The sequence below is a fragment of the Anomalospiza imberbis genome, chromosome 18, assembly GCF_031753505.1.
Source record: "Anomalospiza imberbis isolate Cuckoo-Finch-1a 21T00152 chromosome 18, ASM3175350v1, whole genome shotgun sequence".
Taxonomy (NCBI): Eukaryota; Metazoa; Chordata; class Aves; order Passeriformes; family Viduidae; genus Anomalospiza; species Anomalospiza imberbis.
In genome coordinates this window covers 4,367,771-4,391,896 of record NC_089698.1, presented here as the reverse complement: position 1 = coordinate 4,391,896, position 24,126 = coordinate 4,367,771, and the positions used below count along the sequence as shown (strand labels likewise).

Genomic DNA, 24,126 nt, shown 5'->3' with positions numbered 1-24,126 from the left:
AGCACCCCGAGGGTTCCTCCCAGGGTGTCTGCGTTGACCCTGGAACGTTGCTCCACGGAGCCCTCAGCAGAGCAGGCTGGAGAGAGCTCACACCCACATCGCACACAACTCCAGCTTTGCACTCATGTCCAAACTGCTTCCAGCTTGGAAATACAACTGGGAAGAGCCCATGTGAAGCCTGCTGGTGTAATTTTTCCCCCTGGGAATGCTGTGGGCTGCAGGGTGGTGATGCCCATCCAGGGCTTGTCCTGCTTTTAGTGGGGCAGCTTTTAAATCCATCCTGCCCCCTTCTCCCATTCAATTATTTTAGTAGAACCAACCTTAAACTTGTTCTCCAAAGAATCTCTGGCCCTGTGCCCCTTTTTGGCCAGTGAGAATTGCCCAGGAATGAGTGAGGAGTGCCCAGCACTAACAGATCCCCTGTCTCATCACTCACCTGGGTTTCAGGCAGATATTTCATGCCTCTTGTTAATGCACATTTTTCATGGAGTAATTTTCCAAGCCTCAGCCTGGAACACATCCTGGTGACAAATGCTCTGGATTTGGATGGTCCCATCAGCTGCAGTGTCACCTCAGCCATTCCCTCTGCCTGCTCCATCCAGTTTTTATGAGAGCTCTGGCTCTGAGACTGAACCTCAGGAATCAAGAGGCTTTTCAAGTTTAATTTAATAAAATCCTTTGCAATATAAATTCTTTATGAATGCTCCATAAATCAGCTTGGGGAGGGATTTATAGTATTTCCTTTTTTTTTCCAGCTGGGGGGAAGAAATCTCACTACTGTTTTGGGACCAAAGCTGGCATTGTTTGGATTGCAAGGAGAAATAAATCAAGCTACTACACTTAACATGATGGAGAGATGAAATTTACTGGGGTGCTCCCAGCTGCCCCTTCCCTCTCTACCCACAGCAGTTGTTTCTGGAGGGCTGAGGCAGAGGGAGGTGCTGGGGTGACCCTCATGTGTCACTATGCAGGGCTTGACTTTAGGAGGGAGTTGAGACAAGGCTGCAGCTCAGCAGGGCTGGGCCAGGGCCAGAACATTCTGTTCTGAGAGTTGTCCCCAAGGTCACAGGCCAGCCATGGGCTCTGGAGCTGGGGGGGCTCACCTGGGGAAAAGGAGGCTCAGGGGGGACTCTCTGGCTCTGCACAAATCCCTGACAGGAGAGGACAGCCAGGGAGAGTCAGGCTCTGCTCCCAGGGAACAGGGACAGGAGGAGGGGAAACTGCATCAAACTGTGCTAGAGGAGGTTGAGGCTGGACACCAGGAGGAATTTCCTCATGGAAAGGGTGGTCAGGGACTGGAAGGGGCTGCCCAGGGAGGTTTGGAGTCCCCATTCCTGGAGGTGTCCAAGGAATGTGTTCCATGTGGCACTCAGTGCTCTGGGCTGGTGACAAGGTGGGAATCGAGCACAGGTTGGACTTGATGGTCTTGGAGGGCTTTTCCAGCCTGGATGATCCTGGGATTCTGTGATTCCTCAGGCTCTGGTGCACCCTCTTCACCAGGCTGGAGCAGAGGCACCAGGCAGCTGAGCTGCCCCTGCTCCTGACCCCACAAGGTCAGCCAGGCGGCAGCAGCAGCAGAGTGACCAAAACAAAACCCAGCCTCTAAATCCAAATAAACCTCCCTTGCTCTGGGCTGGCAGTTGTTTTTTCAAGCTCTTTGTCTCTTCCCAGCCCTCCCAGCCATACAGCATAGGGATTCCAGTGCCTGCACCTCATTAATATCACGGGGGAAGGCAGATGCTTTGTCCAGGCTGCCCAGCTCCAGTGCCCAGCAACATTCCTGCCTCGCAGGGTGCCTGATCTGGGATCGCTCCGGAGCTGCCAGCACAGCCATATGTTGCTAAGGGTCGTTTATTCTTGTTTGTAAAATGTATGGCTGCTCCCAGCTTCCACACTGTCAAAACGAGAAGAACTGGCCCCAAAATCTCTTGCTGCATGATTGGATCAGATGCCTGTACATCTGTTAACGCTGTAGGAGCTGTAAAATGGAATAAGTTGGGCTATAACTCAAGCACCTCGATTACCACCACGATGTGGGAGCAGCAGAACGGCTGCTGCTCCGCCAGCGATGACACAAACATCCATTGTGCCAAGTCAGATGTAAATTTACACGAGGCAGCATTTCCTGGGCCAGGGCTCAGAAGGGAGGAGAGGGATGAGAGCCCCAACCTTGACAGGATGTGCTGGAGCCCCAGCCCGGTGAGTTTTGGGGTGCACAGCCCTGGCAGTGGGGAGCCAACAGCTCCACTGGAGATGCAGGAGCAGAGAGGACCGGACCACAGGTCCTCCAGCAGGGCAAGTCCTGTGGGCTCACAAACTCCTGAAAATCCCTTTCAGCCTGGAAATGGGCAAGGATAAACCCTCCCCTCCCCAGAGCAGCCCAGGGCAGGAACCATCAGCCCTGTGCCTGACAGGAGCAGGTTGAGCCTGTCTGTGGAGGAAGGGGCTGTCTGGGACCCTCAGCTCGCCCTGTGCTGCAGCCTGGCCCAAAGTGCCCACCCCAGTGCCCCCTCCCCACCTTGGCAGGGCAGGCACAGAGAGGCAGAGCGACACAGGGAGGGCTCAAACCACCCCAGGGAAACTGTAGAGGGTCAGGATTGAAGACCATGACCTCAGAAACAGCCACAAAAGCAGCTTGTGAGCACCAGTTCAGTGCCACTTACCCAGGTGGTGACAGTGCCAAGTGCCACGTGGTGTGACCAGTCCAGCACCTGCTGCAGGAGCTGCTGCACTTCTTGGTAAATGGGAGCAAACACAAAAGTGAGCTGCAGAGACATCAGGAATGTGGAGACCAGAGCACAGCACAGCCTCCTCTCCATCCTAACCTGGAATCTAGCATGGGGCACAGGTGCAGAACAGAGGGATCAAGCAGAGGGAATACCAGCCTGGGTGTGAGCCAGGGCTTTGGGACAGCCTGTAGGAGCAGGAGAGGGGCAGCAGGAGCTGCTGTTTCTCCTGAACACCCCGTGCCTGCAGCAGGTGGGGACACCCAGCTCTGCTCTGTGCCAGCACTGAGCGAGCACAAGGCTCCAGGGATCTCCCAACCTCCAGGGATCTCTCCCATCCTCCAGGGATTCCCCCCAGCTCCTCTCCACACAGTGCCCAGTTTTATGGTCCCAAGGCCTGGGATAGCCATGGCCACATCTCACCTCGGTGGCCCCGAGCGATGCGTGCCCAGATCCCGGCCGATGCCAGGGAAGCAGGGCCTGGCTGCTGCCAGCTCTGCCTTGGCAGCAGCTGCTCTGGGCTTGCTTTCTGCTGTTCCTGACAGTGCCAGATGCCTCTGTGTCAAAACAATGGCACTTGCACACTGACTGGGAGCCTCTCCCTCACTCCCACCGTGCTCCCACTCCCAGCAGAGCCAGAGAGTGCTGGGAATGGCCAGGGGGGCAGGAGGGCTCCAGGCAGGGATGGAGGGGCAGTGAAGGGCTCCAAACCTGGAGTCAGAGGGAAGCTGGAGCAGCAGGCACAGCTCTCACTCCTCCAAGGAGCTTCCAGCATCAGGCCCAGGCAGAAACACACAGTATTATAATATTGTCATTAACATCAAAGCCCATGTCAGCTCCAGCAGCTGCTCCTCGGGGCTGCCCCACTCCTGCACTGGGTGATCCCACTTGGATTTCCAGCCTGTTTCCCTCTCCACCAGTGGTTCCAGTCACCATTCCCAGATGTGCCCTGAGCATTGCTGATCCCAGCACCTGCCCCTGCATCCAAGGAGCACCAACACCCTCAGGAAGGACCAAAGTCCCAGCACTCTGCAGGACCGAGCAGAGCTTCTGCAAGCATGCTCCAACATGAGCACATCCTGCTTCAAACAATGCTGCCAGGTCCCTTTGGGCTCACAGGCCTCATATGCCCCCATCTGGAGCACCCCACAGATCCCAGCTCTCAGGGGCACCAGGAACCAGCCTGGCAACAGGAATTCCCATGGGAGCAGCCTGGCAGACTCAGAGAATCCCAGACTGGCTGAGGTTGGAAGGAACCTCAAAACTCATCCCATCCCACCCCCTGCCATGGGCAGGGACACCTTCCACTGTCCCAGGCTGCTTCCAACCTCTGTCCAGCCTGGCCTTGGACACTTCCAGGGATCCAGGGGCAGCCACAGCTTCTCTGGGCACCCTGTGCCAGGGCCTCCTCACCCTTGGAATAAAGGCAGGTGCTCTCTGAGAGGTGCCAGGGCCCCAATGCCCTGCTCTGCTCTGCCAGGAGTATCTCACCAGCACATTCCCTGCCCTAGGAAAGGACCAGGAGACACCCAACCATCTGAACTCATCCCAGCTTTATTTTCTCTGCAGGTCAGACACACAGGGATGGAACCAAGGTCTCCACGGCAGCAACTCTTGGATAGAAAATGAATCTCCCGTGGCAAAACCATCCCTGGGCAGAATTCACAGAGCAGGCAGGGGCTGACACAGCCTCCCCGGGACACCGGAATCAGCCCCTCCACAGGAATCCTTCCCTGCATCCACTGGGAATTTCCCAGACATTTATCACATTTTCCACACCAGCTCCAGCATGGGAGCAGTGTCTGTAGTGCAACATCTCCAGGTTTGGAGGGACCAAGCTAAGTCTGCAGTAAGATTTTTTCTAGGAATTGTACTCCTGAGGAACAAAGGGAAAAGGGGAGCAAGGATTTGATCTCAGTGTTCAACAACTCGTTTCACTGAATGCTCATTGTGCTCTAGTCAGACACACTGCACTTCCTAGAAGGAAAAAGGAGATTTTGGGTGAAATTTAAACTCTGAGAGGTCCAAGGCAGTGCCTAAACCTCCCAACTACGCAGTCACCAACTGGTTAATGCCAAAATGTTCTATGTATTAAAACAAAACCATAAAAAAAATTACTATCATCTCTAATTTCTGTGACTCACAGCCCAGTGTCCTGAAGCCTCTGGATGCAGACATTCCTGTCTGCACCAACACTTCCCATCACTCCTGTTTAATCTCACTGATTTGACAGAGAAGAAGGATCCTGACATTGCTTTCCAGATGCATTTCCAGGCATTGGTTCTAAAAAAAGGGTTATTTTTCTGAAATCCACCTGAAGCATGACAGGAGGAGGATGAAGCCAAGGCCATCTCGCTGCTCGGTGCTGAGGGTTTTCCGACCCCTTGGAAATATTGTGAAATCTTGTGGTTAAGGGGGCTCTTCCAGAGCCCAGGGTGTGGAGACCTGTGCTCTGCTGAGCTCACCTGGGCACAGGAATCCCATGGGACGGACCAGGAAGGACAGCAGGAGAGGTGGGATATGGCTAGGGAGGGGAATGAGGATCCCCAGTGCCACAGGGAGGGAAGGAGGGAGAGAAAACCCTGGGCAGAAGTCAGCAGCCTGTGCAGGAGCTTGTTTCACCAGTGTGGTGAAGGGGAGAAGGTGACTGGCTTTTAACCCTGACCCCAAGAGGGCAATGCCACGGCTCTGCTCTGTGCCAGAATCCCAGCAGGGCCAGGACAGCTCAGGAGCAGCCCAGTCTCTCCTCTCTCCAGCCTGGGCCAGGGCAGGGCTCGCAGCAGCTAAAGGGACCAAAGATGGGAAGCTGCAGAGACACTTTATGAGTGTCTCAGAAATGGCAGGAAGGATCCACACCTGCCCAAGTCACCCCCTGCAAAAGCTGCCTGCTCCAGGCAAATACCAACTGACAGAAATAAGGCCAGAAAGAGACAAAGTGAGTGAAATAAAGAGTTTGGCAGCAAAGCAAATGTGGCTCTTACAGAGAGTGCCTGCCCTGGGTCCAAACAACTCCCTAAGAAAGGGCCTGCAAGCAAAGGGAAACCTCCATCCCAGGGGGATTTTGCCAGTGGAGGTTTCCAGAGGATTTGACACATTCCCCTGGTTCCAGAGAGGAACCTGCCCCACCTGAGCACTGTGCTGTGCAGCCCGAGTGCGTGCCAGCTTCTGTCCTCTGGAAACCAAGGAAAATTAAACCTTTAGTGCTCCTGAGAAATGGAGACATGACTCTTTCTGTCCCAAGGCCTGGGTCTGGCAGGAGCCTGGCAGAGGCACAGCTGGCTGAGCCCTCTCCTGCCGCTCCAGCTCTTAACCTCTGGCATTCCAAAGCCTTCCCGAGAACCACAGGGTCCATCTGCTCCTGCTGAAGCTGCTGTTTCCCTGTGATTCCTCCTCCAAGAAACACCCAGGACCCTGCAGGAACAGGGACACCTGGAATCCTCCTGTCCTGAGAGAGCAGTGCCCATCCAGGCACTTCCAACACTGACATCTCCTTGTGGGCTCTGCCATCCCTCTGCCTTTGTGCAGCTTCCCAGACTCCTTTCCAGCCAGCCCAGCTCCTGGGGAAGGAAAAAGCAGCACTCCCATGGCAGCAGCTGCCCAGCCTGCTGGGGGTCTCACTGTCACTAATCTGAGTGGCACTTGGAGCGTTCCTTCCGTGCTCCCCCGGGGTTTGCTTCTAAGGATGATTTCCGTGGGTGTCAAGTGAAGGGCTTAAGGTCAGGCTCATCCCCTCCTCCAGCCTGGAGCTGTGCCTAAGAAAAACCAGCCCTGAGCCCAGCAGCTCTTCCCTGGATCCCTGTGAACCTCCACTACCAGCTGCCTCTCCAGGCCTCGGCTCCCGCGGAGCCGCTCCGGGCTCCACGTGGGAAGGGCTCCCCCTTCCAGCAGCTGCTCCAAGCCCCATCCCGAGTCCAGGCCGTGCCTAGGACAGCTCGAAGCCGGTGTTCATGCTGATGGCGTAGCGCAGCTTCTCCCGCAGGATGCTCTTCTTGCTGTAGTTGGGGAGCTTGAGGAGGTTGAAACACGTGGAGGAGGTCGGGAGGCGCCCGCCCGGCTCCTTCTTGCGGATGGTGAAGAAGCCGCGCAAAACACTGCCCAGGGTGTCCCCCGTGTCCTGCAAGGGCACAGAGCTGTCACCTCCCTCTGTGCTCCTGGCACAGAGGCACGGGGCAGAGGTGCCAACACAAAACCCGGCACAGGGAACAGTAAGCTAAAGCCCAAAGCTCAGCTTCCCACCCCTCTCCAAGGAGCTCTGCTTGTAACTCAACGCCTGACACGGGCAGGGTGTGCACGGAGACAGGTGGGACACAGGGAGATAACACAACCCTGGAGGAATGCAGGGAATCCAGGCAGGAAGAGTCTGGAGCTGCTCTGTGTGTGTGCAGCCATGAGCATCCTATTGGGGTAGGGCTGTTCTTAGGTACAGAATCCTAGAAGGGTTTGGGTTGGTAGGGACCTTAAAGCTCATCCTGTTCCAACCCCCTGCCATGGGCAGGGACACCTTCCACTATCCCAGGTTGCTCCAAGTCCCATCCAGCCTGGCTTGGGACCTTCCAGGGATGGAGCAGCCGCAGCTTCTCTGGGCACCCTGTGCCAGGGCCTCACAGGGAAGAATTTCTCCCTGGTATCTAATCCTAACACCTCATGTTCCCACGTTAAGGGTTTCCAGGTCAGATCGAGGGGAGGAAGCTGGGCAGGGAATTCCCAAGCCCTGAGAGCAGGATGCCTACCTGGTCATCAGACACTTCCACGCAGCGGATGGAGAAAGGAGGCTTGAGGTAGGCAAAGCCCAGAAGTGGAGGCCTGGAGCAGCTGGTGACAAACTGAGAAGTGCCACATGGTGATGATGGGAGCAGAACAGCCACACAGTGACACAGTCCCAGCACTGCTGGGACTGGCACTGAGCACCCCCCAGTGTGTGTCTGACAGCCTTTGGAGAGTGCCACCTCTGGAGGGCCATTCATGGTGACACCACAGCACCCACAGAGCTCTGCTGGGCACTTCCAGGTGTCAGGAATTCTGGTGCCCCTTCAGAGAGCACCTAGGCAACTGGTGAACAGCCCTGGCCCCACCACCCCAGATCCCAGCTGGGCAGGGATGACTCCTCACTCACCTTGAGGAACATGGCTCTCTCCTCAGGGCTGAAGTCGTTGGCCAGGATGTCCCAGAGCCAGATGATGACACGGTGACTGCCATGGAAGCCCCCATAGTACACCGTGTGTTTCCTGGGGAGAGAAAGGCTCTGACAGGCCTGCCACTGCAGCAGGAGGGGCACAAGTGCTGGAAGGATCACTCAGGTGGGATGATTTGGGTTGAAAGGGACCTTAAAGCTCATCTTGTTGCATCCCCTGCCACAGGCAGGGACAAATTCCAGCAGCCCAGGTTGCTCCAAGCCCTGTCCAACACCTGCCACAGGTCAGGGTTCACTGCTGATACTGAGCCCCCAGCACTTCCTGGGCACTTGATCAGAGGAAAGGGAAAAGCACGCAGGAATTCTGCTCCCAGAACCAATGGAAGAAAGGACCCATCCCAAATTAGCCTTAAGGAACACATTCCAAAGCTCTCTTCCTATCTGCTCCTCACATTCCAAGTACGAGCAGCAGAAGTTGTGGCCAAGTCACTGTCCTGCCACCTCCCAGGAGCTGTGCAAAGGAAAAGCTCAGCTCCCAGGCCAGATGAGGGATGCCCAGCAGCCCCAGCTGTCACTTACTTCAGGTCCTCGAGGTCGATCTCGGCGTTGTCCCCGGAGATGAGGCGCTGCAGCTCGGGCGCGGAGAACATGCGGATCCACTCGGGCTTGATGATGGACCTGAAGCCGCCGATGAGAGCGGCGGTCTGGCTCTTGATCTGGGTGTGCATCCGGAAATGTGCCATCAGGTGGATGTAGCTGATCCTGTGGGACAGGCAGGTGCCACAGGGGACATAGAGCTGCCAGGGGTACCCAGCACCCACCACTGAACAGTCCCTGATGTGTTTCTCCAGCTCCAAAAGGACTGGGACAGCCTGGACAGGGTTATACTTCCCCCTCCAGGCCCTGCTTGTTATTTAAGCAGATGAAGATGTTTTTTTGCCCCATTACCCCCCTCTGGGGCTCTGCTCATTTCTCAGAGCTCCTGCCCAGCTCAGGGACTAAATGGCTTTAATAACTCCTTGATCAACCTTGGCTGGACACAGCTCCAACTCCTTTTAACAGCTCAGCTCTCCAGGCAGACTCCTCTAGGTCTGACCAACAGCTCGCTGGCCTCTGCCGCCCCACGGCTGGAGAAACACCACACCAAAACCATGAAGCAGATTCCCACCTTCCTGCAGGATGTGGGAAAGGTGAATTTTTTGCTAGAGAGAGGCTCTTCCTCTTCTCACCTCCAGGCAAAACACCTGAACTTGCTGATTCTTCTTCAGCAGCTCCTACACAGACCCCACCACAGTTCCACTGCCTGGGTTTTTGGCAAGGTCACCCCAGCATCCCCAGGCAGAGCTGTTTCCAGATTGCTGTCATTCTCAACACTTCTGCTCCCTTCCAACTCCCAGTTTTGGGTGCAAAAGCTTCAAATTTCTGCTGTAAATTACTAGAGCAGCATCCAGGACTTTCAACTTTTTTCCCCTGAGCTGACTTGTGACAAGCCAGAGGAAGATCCTTTCAAATGCAAACTCCCTGGCCAGAGCTGGAGAAGAGAAAAGCCTGGAAACATCATGCTGTAAAGCACAGATCCAGGTGGGATCCAGCTTCCATTTGTCAGGAAAAAGATAACAACCCCCAGATCACCAGTTCAAACACACATTTGCTTAATAGATATTTCATTCTGCTTTTATGAGCACTGAAGGGGATAGAGAAGGAAATAAAAAAAAAGGAACAAAAAGGTGGGGTTGGTTTGCAGGCTCCGGAGTTGACATTTCTGATAACGATCTAAAAGCCGGTTATCTGTGAAAACAGCCCCGGGGCTCGGTGTCTCCTCTGATTTCCTGGCTCTAAAGAACGACTGTCGAGTACATTTGAATTCAGCACTGTCTGCTCGGAACACGGTGCTTTATACAACTGCCACATGTTATCATTCTGAGGAGATCTGTCTGCTCCAAGGTGTCTTTGAGCATCTGTGCCCTCTGTGTTCACGACTGTGTGCCTGAATTGCTTTGAATCCATCTGTCTGTATCCATCACCATCATTAAATCCTGCAAAATCTCCCTGACTGGGTGCCTTTGACCTCAGAAGTGCTGTTTCAAGAAGTAAATTGTCAATTTTTATTTTGCAAATCAAATTTAATACAATTTCTGCCGATGAACTGTAACCAGCAAATTCTATTAAGATATTTATGTGCTCCTTCTCCTCCAATCTATCTCAATTCATTCTAAATGCAAGCCCAAGGAACCAGAATAAAGTATTGTGCAGTGGTGACCTTAAACATCTAATTGCTGTACTTACTTATTTTCATTGGTAACGGGAATGGTCTTCCCTCCAGGAACAAGTTCATGGCAAACCAGCTGAGGGAAGAAGTGATTGGATTGCTAATTACTGCCTGGAACCACAATGGAAGGAAATGCCATGCTAAGCTGTTACCTCCCCATAAAACATTTATTTTTACAATAAAACAGCAGGATTTAAAATTTAAGTAATAATCCTGCTTCTGCCTCGAACCAGTTTCACTTAACTATTAACAGAGTAACTGAACAGTAGGAACTGCAGCTCTCCCACCAGCCCTTCTCCAAGGAAGCCTCCTCTGCAGTCTGATCCATCACTGCTGAACCACACACAAATCAATTCCAAGAGCCCTGGGGGACTGTCACAATTCCAGAATCCAGAGGCTGAGCAAGCTCAGAGAGCTCAGCCTGACAGCACAACCCAAAGCTGGCTGAGCCACAGGTCTCATGGAGGAGCTCCTGGAGCTCTGTCCCTCCAGCTGGGCACTCCAGGCAGGAAAGCAGAGAGCCAGGAGGGAATTCCCAGTGTCTGGTGATCTCCTCCAGCTCAGGGCCAGTGCAGGACCCTCCAGGTGCTGCCTGCAGAGTCCTCACTCCTCTTTGCCCAAGCTGAGGCAGCACATCCTCATTCCTACTTTACAGAGGCCTCTGTGCCTCAGCTCCAGGTGAATTCCAAGGTCAGACTGAAGCCCAGGACAGGGAATGAGCTCAGCTGTGACATGGCTGTGGCTACAGGGACACAGAGTTCAGTCAGGGTGACCCCACCTGGCTCCTTCAGCACGACCAAAGCACTGGGGAAACAGGAGTGCCTGGGTTATTTTTAACCTCAGTGAACAACAGCCTTCATTGTCTCATTGCTGGGCTCCATATCCTGCTCCTACCTTCATTTTTCACATGGAAGAACCCTCCAAGCTGAAACCTCAGCAATCCTGAGGCAGCAGCAGGTATCCTCCATGGCTCCCCATGGAATCTGCAGCACAACACTGCCAGCAAAAAGCATTTTTATCTTATCTCTCCAGATTTTCCAGTTCTGCACACACAACTTCACAGGGCTCAAGTGCAACCAAGTCTTCCTAAGGGGTGCCAAACAGCTTTTCATTCTCTAGGCCAAGAGACCTCCTGACACACTTGGGAGTTTCCCTGACAGAAACATCTATGTGGGAAGAAAAGGAATTTCTCCCTATTCACAGACTCTTCTCTTACGAGGGGAACACCAGTTATGCAGGGGAAGCATTAAACACTTTTCAACCCTAGAAGCAGAAAAATTAAGGGTCAGAGGGGAACCTCTTCTTGTGGAAAAAGCTGTTCCCTGCCCACAGATAAATACTGAATCCCATGGCTGAGTTCAGACAAGCTGAGAGGACAAAGCAGAGGTAAGGTCCAACAAATCACTGAATAAAAACCTACCTGACCCATCACATCTTCATCATAGGACAGTGTCAAGCCCAGGTCACTGATATCACCATCATAACGCTGGAGAACAACAGGGAAGAAGGAAAAAAAGGGAAAAAATGGGAAAAAATGGGAAAAAAAGGTCAGGGTTCAGCAACAGAACCACCAGTCACTCCCAGTTTCTAACAACAGGCAGCAATCAGGGAGGTGAATGACAGAAAAATTATTGCTCCAACCTTAATTGAAGTGAGATTTTTATAGAACTCTGAGTCCAAGGAGGGCAGTTCATCCACGGAGCTGTAGAAGACACTGTGGTGGTGCCCAAGGAGCTGACTCAAAAAGAAGGAAGCAAATGGTACATCCACAACTATTCCCTGTGGACAAGAAGAATGCACAGGTAAGGTCCTGCCACACATTTGTGGTTGTGCTATCTTTGGCTACTTGCAAGGCAGATCTTGTGATGTGGAACAAGTGCAAAGAGCACTTTGCAAGGCACCAAAATCAGCTACAAACCTCACATTCTCTTAAAATCCATCAATTAGTAAGGCGGGTGCACAAAGGCACCTGGGGAACTCCACGTGTTCTCTAAAAGAACTGCATTGCATGGCTTGAACTGAAAGAGGGGAAACGTAGTGAGATACATGGAAAAATCCTTCCTTGTGAGGGAAGTGAGGCCCTGGCACAGGTTGCCCAGAGAAGCTGTGGCTGCCCCCGGATCCCTGGAAGTGTCCAAGGCCAGGTTGGACAGGGTTTGAAGCAACCTGGGATGGTGGAAGGTGTCCCTGCCCATGGGAAGGGGATTGGACTAGAAAGTCCAATCAACCCAAATCATTCTATCAGAGTAATTCTGTCATTTTGTCCTCCTTTTTGCCTTATGTCCCTTTGAGGCATCCACAAATAGATGTTTGTAAGGTGGAACACCAAAAAACCAGGCTGGTGTCCCAGCACCATGAGGAACAATCAAGGCATGACAAGGTTTTACCTCCATGATTATTTTTAATACATGCCTGAAGAAATTCCAGCCTGTTCCACTAAGAGGATCTTTATCCAAGCCATTTTCCCAAACTCCACTCTTCAATAACACCCCCTCAAGCAGGACAGGTGTCCTCAAAGTCACCATCATTGACAAGATCCCAACCTGGTGCTTCTGGCTTACCTCATACACAGCCTTCCCAAGCATCTTCCCCACAAACTCGAAGAGCTGCAGGTAGTTCTCATGGATGTAGGACGTTGGGGATGGATACAGCCTCTCATCACCACTGGTGGTCTGCACAAAGAGAAAAGAGCCCAGTGAGCCAGAATGGCTTTGCCTGCACCAGGTCACCTCAGGTGGCACTTGTGTCCTACCTTGAACAGGTTCAGCGCAGGGTCAAACACCTTTTTAATGATCTCTTCCAGGAACTCTTTGAAGACCCCATCTTGATCAATACCAGCCTCATCGACCCCCAGGTCATTGACAAACTTCACCCTGATCACTCCCTTCATGGCGTTCTGGGAAAGCTGCCTGAGCTGTTCATATCCATCCTACACAGAGCAGAAAATCCAGAGGACAATCCCAGAGAGAGACATATGAAACACCCACCCAGAGATGCAGCAGAGACAGGACACAGGCCCACCACAGAAATCTCCATTTGTCATTGAGTCTTGAGCTCAAAAAGCAGCATTTTCCAAGTCAAAACTCCAGGTTTGCAGCATCCTGAGCTGAATGAGGATCCAGCATTCTCCTGGAATGCCAGTTCTGGGAGTGGGTCCCTCAGCAGCCACAGAGAAGGTAAAACACACCCCCCTGCCCTGTTTTTGTCAGGTTGCTGCCCTGTGGGCTGGCTCGTGTCCCTCACCTCGAGCATGCGGGAGCGGCGGATGGTGATGTGGGTGACGTGAGGGGACGCCGAGCTCGTCTCCACCAGCCCCAGCTTCTCCTTCTCCTTCGTGACCATGTTCCGGAAAAGCAGCACCCTCTGCAAAAAGAAAACAAATGGACAATCCATGAGGATCCCCACCCTGCAGGGCAGCAGGGATTTGGGAGGCTCCTGACACACAGAACTGCTGCTGGTTGTCCTGATGCCAGCTATTCCCAGTGGTGCCACTGTCACCCTGTGTGTGCAGCTGCACACACAGATCAGTTCTGTCTCAACACAGAGATCAAGACATTTGAAGGAAATGCACTAGGAAGGGATGAGGACACTGATCAGTCCTCTCTCAGTGACAGAAATCAAGATATTTAGAGGAAATCTATTGGGGAAGGTGAAGATGAAGACTTTTATTCAGCTGGCATTTCAAAAGAAGCTCCATGTCACAAAATGTTCCAGACACGTGTCCCTCCCACCCCAATGGCCACCCAGGCCATTGATTCCCAGCCTCCACCCTCTACCCCCATCCCACTCACGTTCTTGTGGGGAATGACATGTGGGATGTACTGCAGGAGCAGCTGGGCTCGTTTCTTGTCCTTGTCCAGCTCCTGGAAGAGCACGCTGGGTTTGAGGTCCCTTGACAAAGAAAGGCAGAGATTCAGAGATCCCTGAGAAATACCCAGGTGTGGGAGAGAGAGGGAACAGGCAGTGATTCCAAAGATGACTGAAGTGCTCAGTGTACACACTAGGAAGGTAAAAGAGACCAGGGACACCCAAGCTCTTGGGTGCTGAGTCAGTTTTCAAAGCACCACCTAAACCTCCCACCACAACACGAGAAAAGCGCAACATGAGGGGCGTCCTTAACTGCAACCACAGGCAGCAGTTCCCACCTCGATCCCACGGGCAGAATGTCAATAAGGTATCCCAAATCAGGCTCCCCAGAGGATGTGGAGCAGTGGGACAAGCCTGGAGCTGCCCAGGACCCCTGCCCTGGGCCACTCACTTGCGCAGCCAGTGATCCTCGGGAGCGAAGCGCCGCCGACAATCCCGCTCGTACAGCACCATGAGCCAGCCATGGACAGAATGGAACAGCTCCAGGGTCTCCCCTCGGGCATTCTCTGCACAAAAGGAACAAGGCAGCAAAGTCCAGGCATCCTTGGCACCAGCAGGAGCCACACCTTGATTATCCTCCCCACAGTAACAGCACTGGGGTGTTTTCCTGACCTGCATGGCCTCTGGAGGGAAGGATTTTGTGCCTCTGGGAAGATAGATGGTCGTTTCTTTAAACAGAGCTAATCAAAGCCATCTCACTTCACATCAGAACTGGACTACCTCAGCTAATTACCGGAGAGCTGAGCTGTACCCAAGTTATACCAGCAGAGAGATCCACAGCAGATTCTACAGAGACCCAAGCAAGCTGCTCTGCCTGGTCACAGCACTGCCCTGCTCTTGTCCAACACACGGCCCAGCCTTGCTAAACCTCATCTCTGCCAAAAACTAACATGCCCATCATGTCTGTTACACAAATCCTTACTGGAAATAGGGAAGTGCTCTGGATTTGGCACAAAGCATGATCGTGGCATCTGGACATCAAAAGACTGGGACATATTCCCACATTGAAGTGCTTTTTGTGCCAAGGAATAATTAGCAGAAGCTTCAAATTCCAAAATTAATGCCATTTGTGGTTCTAACAGTAACATCAACTCAATCTACTAAAAGCACTCACCTACAATTCCATCCCAGATCATCTTAAACACGAAGGAATTCAGGAAAGAGGAGATGGTCACCAGCTCTTCCAGTTTGAATGAAATCTGCTCTTCGTAGACCTCGATGTCATCCAGAATCCTGTCAGAGCAAACAAATGCAAATGCACAAGTGTAAATTTAATTCCCTTTTGAAATTTTCATAAAGGTACATTATCCTTTAGCAGCAGCTCTTATTTCTATGACAACTGACACCCATGAGGATCTAAAGTCATAAACAACTAAACCTTATTTATGGATTTTGACAGATATCAGATCCTAACAGAAGATTGAATGAGAGGCTGAGGTACAAGCAAAGTCAGTGTTTCAGGCTTAAAAGGACCTCTCCCATTCCCAAGAAAATTTCTGCCTCATTCAAGAGGAGAGAATTGTCTCTGGTGACCAGCAAGGGTAATTTTCCACCCCCTTTCCCATCTTTTGTGTTGTTTCTTTTCCCCTTCCTGCCCAGTTTTGTCTCCAGCTGCAAGCAGTACATGGCTGAGGGAGAAAAGTCCTTTTGAACCTTTTTATTTCTCAGGACTCAATCCCAAAAGCTTGCTGCTTTACCCTGCCTACTTATCTTCATGATAAGACATAAAACCTGAAGTGTTTCTCTAGAACCTGAAGGAACACAACAGCTCCATGTCCCAAATCCAGGAATTCCCATCCAGGAGCTACCTACGTGATGAGGTGACGGGAGCAGTCACAGAAGAGCATCAACATGGCCAGCAGCCTCTTGGATTCCTCTGTGTCGTTGTTCAAACACTCCAAAAAAAGTTTTAACCCCCCCTGTGGTCCCAGCTCACAGATGAAAGCCCACAATTTGGGCAGCAGATCATCCAGGTAAGTGAGACCTATGAAAACATAAAGTGCACCCAGTAAAGCTCATTCTGCTGCTTGGGAAAGCTCAGAGTGGTGAGACTTGAAGCTGAAAGAGCTTTTTGCAAAGCAGAAGAGGAACAGGAGCATCCCATTTGGCTCCCAGGCCCTGTCTGCATTAACAGGAGATGGACAATCACCAGGAAAGCACAAAAAAAAATCCCTGAACTTTTAATGAGGCTTTGTTTACACATCTTGAACCTTTTCCCCGTAATTCTTAGGCAACTTTAGAAAATAATGAATTATTGTGATCCCACATCCACCTTAGGGATGAGAACACAACAGGGCTGCACCCATGGTCACCACAAAGCACCCAAAGCTCTGGACTCACTCCCTGCTCTGCCCACAAGACCAAAACAGTGCTGATCTCCTCCTCTATCCCTTCCCAAGAGAGGCAACTTGTTCTCAACCATGAAAGCATTCAGTGTTTCCACCACAGAAAGATTAATATTGCCAGGCTCCCCAAAAACCCTGACTCAGGCTGAAGATTGAGAGAGAGTAAGCAAGGTTTCATGAGAGGAAAACTTGCTTTAATTTGTATTCTTGAGAGTTTGTGCTTGATCAAGTCGTGCTGAATGTTATTGATCCCACGGATGATTCAGGATGGAACAAGCCTTCCCCAGCCAGTCAATAACCGGTTGGCAGTGATAAAACTCCCAACAAATCAACAGAAATAAGAAAATCCCTTTTTTTTTTCTCTCCACTGGAAAGGATTTGAGCAGCAGGGAGGTGGCCTGACCTGTGAGGATCTGCAGGCGGATCTGGGTGAGGGTGGTCAGGGTGGTTTGGTACAGGACACAGATGCTGCAAACCTTCTGCACCTCAGCAGAGTCCACGCGCTTCCCTCCCACCGGCTTCAGGATGTTCCGGACTGAGGCTGACTTCTGGAAAGCTCTCTTGAACAGGTCTGGGGGCAGAAACACAGGAGGAATGCCAGAAGGCAGGGTTAGATGGGATTTTGGGGAGGAATCCTTCCCTGTGAGGGTGGGGAGGCCCAGGAACAGGGTGTCCAGAGAAGCTGTGGCCGCCCCTGGATCCCTGGAAGTGTTCAAGGCCAGGTTGGATGAAGCCCTGAGCAACCTGGGATAGTGGGAGGTGTCCCTGCCCATGGCCCCAAATCCCTTCCAATTCAAACCATTCCACAGTTCTATACATGTTCTACAGGACAAGGTGAAAAGAATGAGCTGTAAGTGCACTTCCAACCCAAACCACTCGTGATCCATGGTCCTGACTGCAGCAAAAAAATGACCACAGGATCCAGTGTTATGGGCAACAGCTAGAAAATATCAGATTTGCAGTTATCTTATCCCAAATCCTTTTCTGCAGGACCACCACACCTCACAGGTGCAGCATCCAGCTTCACCTTGCTTTCCACATGGGAAGCTGAGCTCTCATCTTCCCTTGGAAGTCTTAAGTTTTGCCAAAAGCACTTCAGCTACTTGAGAAAACAATGAAAAGAAACTTCTAAAATAAACAAATATTTTTCTAGCACCAAAGAAAGAGACTTGCCCCAGGTCACAGAAGCATTCCAAGGAGGAATTACAAATAGGAGGCATCACATCCCCACCTAAGCAGCAGCAGCTGCTGCAAGTAATTATTCAAAGCTTTTGGCAGAAGTGGAAAAGTCAAAGCCCTGCGAGTTTGGGAGAGAGATTCACATAAACACACACACATAGACAAAAAAACCCCAAAATCCTCCAGAACTGACTTTTCATAGGAAGGCTGTTCTGAGGGGAGATCGGCTGTGCTGGCAGCTGAGCTATCTCCTGATTTTCCAGCAGTTTCTTGCTGAGGACATCACTGAAGAGGATCCGGATCATGTGGACCCCCCAGAGGTGCTGCAGCTGCTTGGTCAGCAGGGGCATGGACTCGTTCAGCCTGGAAGACAGAGCAGGAGGACAGCTTAGAAGGCAGCTTGGAATAAAACACCAGGCAGTGATACTGATCCACTTAGCTCCTAATCCAAACTGGAATATGCACCCACCCATAGAACAGTTTGTGCAGGAATGCTACAGTTTATTGTGCAGCTAGAACTTGAAATATCTGAGAAATTATTCTCACTGTTCATCTCAAGACATAAAACACTTTGCAACACATAAAAAAAATTAAACAATAAAAGGAGAGGCTTCATCATCTCTCCTCGTGAGGTCTTGCCCACTCACCCATAATCCACAGTCTGTGAGAACCAGCCCAGCACAGGGTGCCAGTGGGTGAGGTTGGATTTCTTCTGGGACACGTACTTCTGGCAGTAGGAGAGCATGTGGATGAGCACCCCCACAAAATGAGCTGTCTCCTCCTCCAGCACCTGGTCGTTCAGGGAGCCCAGGAACACCAGATTGCCTGGAGGAAGGACCAGCACAGCAAGGCTTAAAGAGGAACAGATGCTGTGGGACAGGGGTTACAGGTGAAGTGAATCCTTTCCCAGTCCCAGGAGAGGATTTGTGTCAGCACTGATCTCAGAGGCCACACTGCAGGAAGCCATTTCCAGCACACACCAATCCCTGAGGTGACACGTCCCTTTGGCCACCTTCCCACCAACACCTTCTACAAACTACTAGAAGCTACAACCCAAGGTGATGCCAGAGTCCCAACTGGTAATCTTGTTACTTTTGCAGAAATGTGAATTTAAATGTGTAGCAGCATTTAGGGGAGGGAGATCCAAATCTGCCACACTCCAAGACTTGCTCAGAGTCCAGGTGAACAGCTGGCAGAGATGATGCATGACATGGATACAAGAGCCCTTCTTCCCTTTGTAAAGGTCTTAAACCTCGTCTGTAACATCCCAAAGTACACCTCAGTTATTATTTGGAGAAAATTATCAAAATAACAATTAAAAACGATGAGTTGGAAGCAGCTCTGCCCCATGGAAAAAGAAGATCAGAATCAAGAGTCTTTTTCAAATCCAATAAAAGAGGAGGAGGTGCTTACCCAGCAAGCAGAGAGTGTGACTGCCCTCCAGGCACACGCAGACATCCCGGCACTGGGACTCCCGGCTCAGGAACAGGATGAATTTCCGGAAGAGACTGTGGGATTCCATCACTGCCAGGCGCTGGGAGACAGCATGGAAGGGCCAGTGAGGCTGGGAAGCAGCACATTCCCACTCCTGATCTGCCAGCAGCACTTGGCACTGGCTTTTCTTCCCAAGTAAAGCAGCAAGTTGAGGCTGTTGCCCCACAGAGTGTTTGACACGGAGCTGGGCTGGGAAATAAAACCCCTGGCAGGTGAACAGGTCATGCTGGAGATGTAATCTGACCTTTGCAATGATCTTTCTGCAAGAACACAGGATTTGTCCATTTGGCACAAAACCTGCCTGTCTGCACCAAGCAGATTTAATTGGATTAGTGGGCAACACACTTGTCACCCCCACAGAGCCTTTGCCACCCAAAAGGGTGATTTTGGCTTTGGCTCTGTCTGTGGTTCTGGAAAAAGAAGAGCAAGGACATGAAAAATTCAAGCTGTGGGTCATATATGCCTTTATTATTTATTTATTTAGTATTTTAGGCCAGTTCAGCCCATCATCCCACTGGTGTTAATAACTTCTGCATTAGAAATCCAGAGCATTTGTAAGGCTTTCACAACAGAGAATTGAAACTGGCAAAGAGAAATGACAAAGCTCTGTTCCAAGAGCTGATAAAATGGAGTAACAAGTGGCCTGGTGTGCTAATCAGTCCTCTGAGATCACCCACTTACCTCAGGGGTGAGAGTAGCAAGGTGAGTCATTATAGCAGGCACAGACATGACATGGATCAGGAAGGACCTCAGCAGATTGTCTGAGAACTGTGCAGCAACCACAGGGCTACAGAGAGACAGAGAGACACTTCAGAGCTCAACCCAACCTGGGAAAGCAACACAGCCTCCAACTGAGCCATCCAGAACTGGATCCTGGGAATTCCCTCAGCAAGAACCACAGACACAGGGAATGGGTTGGGTTGGAAGGGAACTTACAGCTCAGCCCATCCCACACCGCTGCCATGGGCAGGGACACCTTCCACTATCCCAGGTTGCTCCAAGCCCTTTCCAACTGGGCTTTGAAGCATCCCAGGGAAAAGATCATTCACTCACACTTCTGTTGTCAGAGCAAGCTCACCCTGAACTGAACTGCACCCTCAAGTTTAGGCTCACACTAGTTCCTGACTTAAAGCCACTCCAATCTGAAAAAGGGTGACAGCAAAGTGAGCCATTTGCCTAAAGCAGCTTCTTTCCTCAGGGTGATATTCTCAATGGCACAAAACCACTGAAAGAATGAGAAGTCTTAAAAAAAAAAAACAAACACTAAAAAAACCCCAAGTTTGGCTGCAAATTCCCCCAAGCAGCTCCAGCTGACTCACCGCAAGGCAAGGGAGAAGATGGCAGTTAAGGAACCTTTGGACAGGGAAGGTCTGGATCTTGCCAAGCCGTTAGTTAGCAAAATCTGGAATGAAAAAAAAGAAATCAAAATATAAAAACCCTGTAGTATTCAGAAAAACAAAATACTATTACTCCTGAAACTCATTAAGTTTATTTAATGCAGAGAAAAAGAACATCAGAGCAGCCTAAAATCCAGTTCATAGAAGTTATTTGGCAGAACTAGAAGGGCTTCAGGTTAATAATGGCAGAAGAGAGATACTGCAATGAAACCAGACACTCTGCAGGACTTATTTCTCTAGAACCTGTGCTCACAGGCTTTAAAAATTAACAGGCAAGGCCAGGAGTTTGGTAATGCAATTCTTATTTAAAGGATTCATTATATCAGTTCCTTTTCCCAGCAGAGCAGCAAACAAACCCAACCAATACAATGTGGCAGCTGCAAAGTTTGGCAAAATTATGTAGGACTTGTCCTTGTCCATCTCATGATGAGGTGATTAAGCAGGATTTAGGTTCAGCAGCAGCGGCAGAAAGGGAAGGGTGGATTTGGTCTCAGGTGGGGACACTTTTTTACTTGAGAAACTTGAGAGATTTTTTTGCTTTGCTTGAGAAAAACATAATCATGCACAAATCACCAGCAGCTCATCCCTGAGACCCCAGCACAGACCCAAAGAGCTCCTCAGGAGAGGGGCACAGGCAGGGCTGGGGCTGCTTTGGGTGAAGCTGGGACTGTGGCAGCTCAGACTGACCTGCAGCACGGAGTAGAAGCCCTTCTGGTTCAGGTGGCCCATGATGTTGGCACAGATGTGGTTCATGGCAGGTCTCAGGGTCTCACCTTTGGGTTAAAGCACTCATGTCACTCCCACAGCACCACAGCCCCACTCTGACTCCCCCACACAAAGGTTTGTCACTGCCCAAGCCCTCCTGGCACAAAGTCGTTGTCCTGCTACACAAACCCATCATTCTGGCAGCATTTCACACTGTATTGTTTAGGCTTTAAGAGTCTTATTTCTTCCCACTACTTGTCTGCCTTTTCTACATCTAATTCCTACAAAACCCCAGAGTTAAGAGCACATTCCCTTATCCTCTGAACACTTCTTGTGTGGGGGTTCTGGAATATTATAAAAATGCTGTAACAACTGTTGGTGTCCTAAGGGAAACAGCCTAATCCCAAGGGGAAGAGTCTAATCCCAAGGGAATCCTTATTTTGAGCAAACACAGGAGCAGAATGAATCTTTGTGGCAACCAAGGTGCAGAAACAGAATCCAAGAACGGTTTGGGTTGGAAGGAATGTTAAGCATCATCCCATCCCAAACCCCTGCCAAGGGCAGGGACATCTCCCACTGTGCCAGGTTGCTCCAAACCCTCTCCAACCTGGCCTTGGACACTTCCAGGGATGTGGAACTTCTCTGGAACTTGTGCCAGAGCATTCAGTAAATTTTAACACCAAGTCCCAAATCAGTGGCTTAAAGATTTGGATGCACCAACCTTTTCCCCGGAGGATCTTCCAGGTGGAAGTGTCTGTGAAGGTGACCAGCATTGTGAGATGCAAGTTCACCAGTCTGGAGTCCTGCAGGATGTCAGGCTGGGATAACAAACAGCCGAGTTAACAAATCCACTGAGCCTTGTGCCACCTGCCAAATGCAGGGAGAGGAAACACAAGAATAGCCCTTACCTTGAGCTGCTTGAGGAATTCACAGCAAAACCACAGGATGTCTTTGATCTGTTTGATCCAGAGGAGGGTGAGGTCCTTGGAGAGTGCCAGTGACACGTACCACACCTGAGCAAGGGGGGATGCACAAAGGGATCAGGGTTTGTGCTACTGCTGGGCAGAGTTTGGGACCTGAACCCAGCAGAAGGACCAAGATGCTCCTCTCCCCAAATTCTCACATCATCCACCCCAGAAACCAAGTGTCCTTTAACTCCTGTGGCTGCACAGAGTAAAAATATCCCTGGAATACTAAAGGACTTCCCACAGTGGAATTTCCACAGTGCTCAAGGGTTTCTGAAAGCTAAAAGCTACATATTAGCAAAGTAAATCCCCACACAGAGAGTTAAAAAAGACCACCAAGCCCTCTCCACTCCAAACCAAACCCCCCTGCTGACCTTGGGCTCGTTCTCCACATCCATGCTGTTCAGGATACAACGGCACAGCTTTTCAAACCTCTGGGAAAATCCAAAGGTGGGATTAGTTCTAACTACAGGAAGGGCTGTTCTGGAAAAGCACAAGAACAGCTCAGCAGAGGGAGGAAGGTCTCTCTGTCTCAAATCAGCAAATGTTCCCAGCACATTCCCTACAGAAATCCTGATGGCTCCTTCCCTGGGAGCACACACATCACACTGCTGCTGCTGTGCAGAATTCCCTCCTTGGGAACACAGGGCTTTTTTTGGGTGTTGCACCTACAGAAAACTGCATTTGAGCACAAATTTCCATGGGATAGAGATTAAAAAAATCCCTCACTGCTGCTGCCATTGGAACACAGCTTTCCATCTTCCAGTCAGCCCTCACAGCTTCCTGGGATCATCACTTCAGGGCTTCACTCTGAACCCACAAGTTCAGGGCACGGTGAGAAAAGCTGCTGGGGTACAAACAGCCTTTCCTGTGCCAGCACAGATCTCTGGGAGCTGTCCCAAAGTACCTGCCCGGGGAACTGGGCTGTGCCAAAATCCCCAGGCACTGCTCAGCTCCTGCAGCTGGCACAGTCACCAGGAAAAACATCCATTAAAGGATGTCCCAAATACAGAACCACTGGTGAAAAATTCAAGGTTTCTCCTGTCTCAATCCTACAGACAGATCCCTTCAGGACGGGCCAGGAGCCAGAGAGAACCTTGCTGAAGGAAAAATGTATTGCAAGAACCTCCAAGATCACTGAGTAAAGAATTAAACATGTTTAACCTGTCCCCAAAAGCATGGGAGGATGTGAGGGCAGTGTCCTCACCTCCTTGTCCTCCTTGGGACTGAACACAAACAGCAGCTTCCTGGCAATCCTGAACACAGACAGGGCACTTCTTTTACTTGAGCCACATTCATTTGACCCAAAGAAATCCTCCACCTCTCTCCTAGCAAAGAGGGAAAAACGAGGAGTTAAAAAGCAATCACAGAGCAAAGAATTCCTTCCCTGAAGGGGCCCACAAGGAAGATGGAGAGAGACTTTTTACAAAGGTTTGGAATGACAGGAAAAAGGGAAATGGACTCAAACTGACACAGGACAGGGTTAGATGGGATACTGGGAAGAAATCCTTCCCTGTGAGGATGGAAGAAGCTGTGGCTGCCTCATCCCTGGAAATGCCCAAGGCCAGGTTGGGCTAGCGAAAAGTGGCGAGGGGTTTGGAATGAGATGAGCTTTAAAGTCCCTTCCAAGCCAACCCATTGCATGATCCCACGAATCCCACAGACCTGATCTCCCTCTGCAGGCGGCAGCGACACAGAAACCTCCTGACCAGAGCCTGGAGCTGCACTGCAGCTCTCTCCCTCTCCTTCAGCTCCCGCCGCTCCTCCCGCGCCTGCCGGGCCTTGTCCAGGAACTGGGCCCTGGAGGACTGGCTGGCACTGAACATGGCTGGAGCCTCTCAGGGAGCAAAGGATCCTCACAGCAAACGCCTGGAAAACCAGAGCAGAGTGGAAAAAACACTCATGGAAGGGCAGTTCTTGGCTCCCTGCAGGGGAGGGGAGAATCCGACATCAGAGAGAAAAGTAGGATAAAAAAAAACCCAGTGACTGTCACGGGGTTCCAGCAGGGACACAAAAACACTGTCAGGGAATCCTTCCAGCACAGCCCA

At 51.1% G+C, this 24,126-nt stretch overlaps 1 protein-coding gene across 3 annotated transcripts; it reads right to left on the bottom strand.

Moving 5' to 3' along the window:
- Window positions 1-1,582: 1,582 nt before the first annotated feature.
- Window positions 1,583-23,929, bottom strand: UBE3B (ubiquitin protein ligase E3B). 3 transcript variants are annotated; one of them, XM_068208627.1, is made up of 27 exons: window positions 23,744-23,929; window positions 23,286-23,406; window positions 22,453-22,512; window positions 22,022-22,126; window positions 21,835-21,931; window positions 21,096-21,181; window positions 20,331-20,413; window positions 19,693-19,798; window positions 18,931-19,051; window positions 18,165-18,342; window positions 17,711-17,880; window positions 16,742-16,909; window positions 15,806-15,977; window positions 15,108-15,226; window positions 14,385-14,499; window positions 13,918-14,017; window positions 13,370-13,489; window positions 12,879-13,055; window positions 12,688-12,798; window positions 11,768-11,905; window positions 11,547-11,612; window positions 10,144-10,202; window positions 8,437-8,619; window positions 7,840-7,951; window positions 7,457-7,549; window positions 2,664-2,734; window positions 1,583-1,978 (listed from the first exon to the last, which is right to left on the bottom strand). In XM_068208627.1, the coding sequence occupies exons 1-27, from the start codon at window positions 23,902-23,904 to the stop codon at window positions 1,945-1,947; spliced, it is 3,126 nt and encodes a 1,041-aa protein (XP_068064728.1). In that variant the 5' UTR covers window positions 23,905-23,929; the 3' UTR covers window positions 1,583-1,944. The 3 variants fall into 3 exon arrangements, with proteins under 3 accessions (XP_068064728.1, XP_068064727.1, XP_068064729.1); XM_068208626.1 differs by lacking the exons at window positions 1,583-1,978; window positions 2,664-2,734 and adding an exon at window positions 4,265-6,840; XM_068208628.1 differs by lacking the exons at window positions 1,583-1,978; window positions 2,664-2,734; window positions 7,457-7,549; window positions 7,840-7,951; window positions 8,437-8,619 and adding an exon at window positions 8,806-9,935.
- Between the last annotated feature and the right edge of the window lie 197 nt (window positions 23,930-24,126).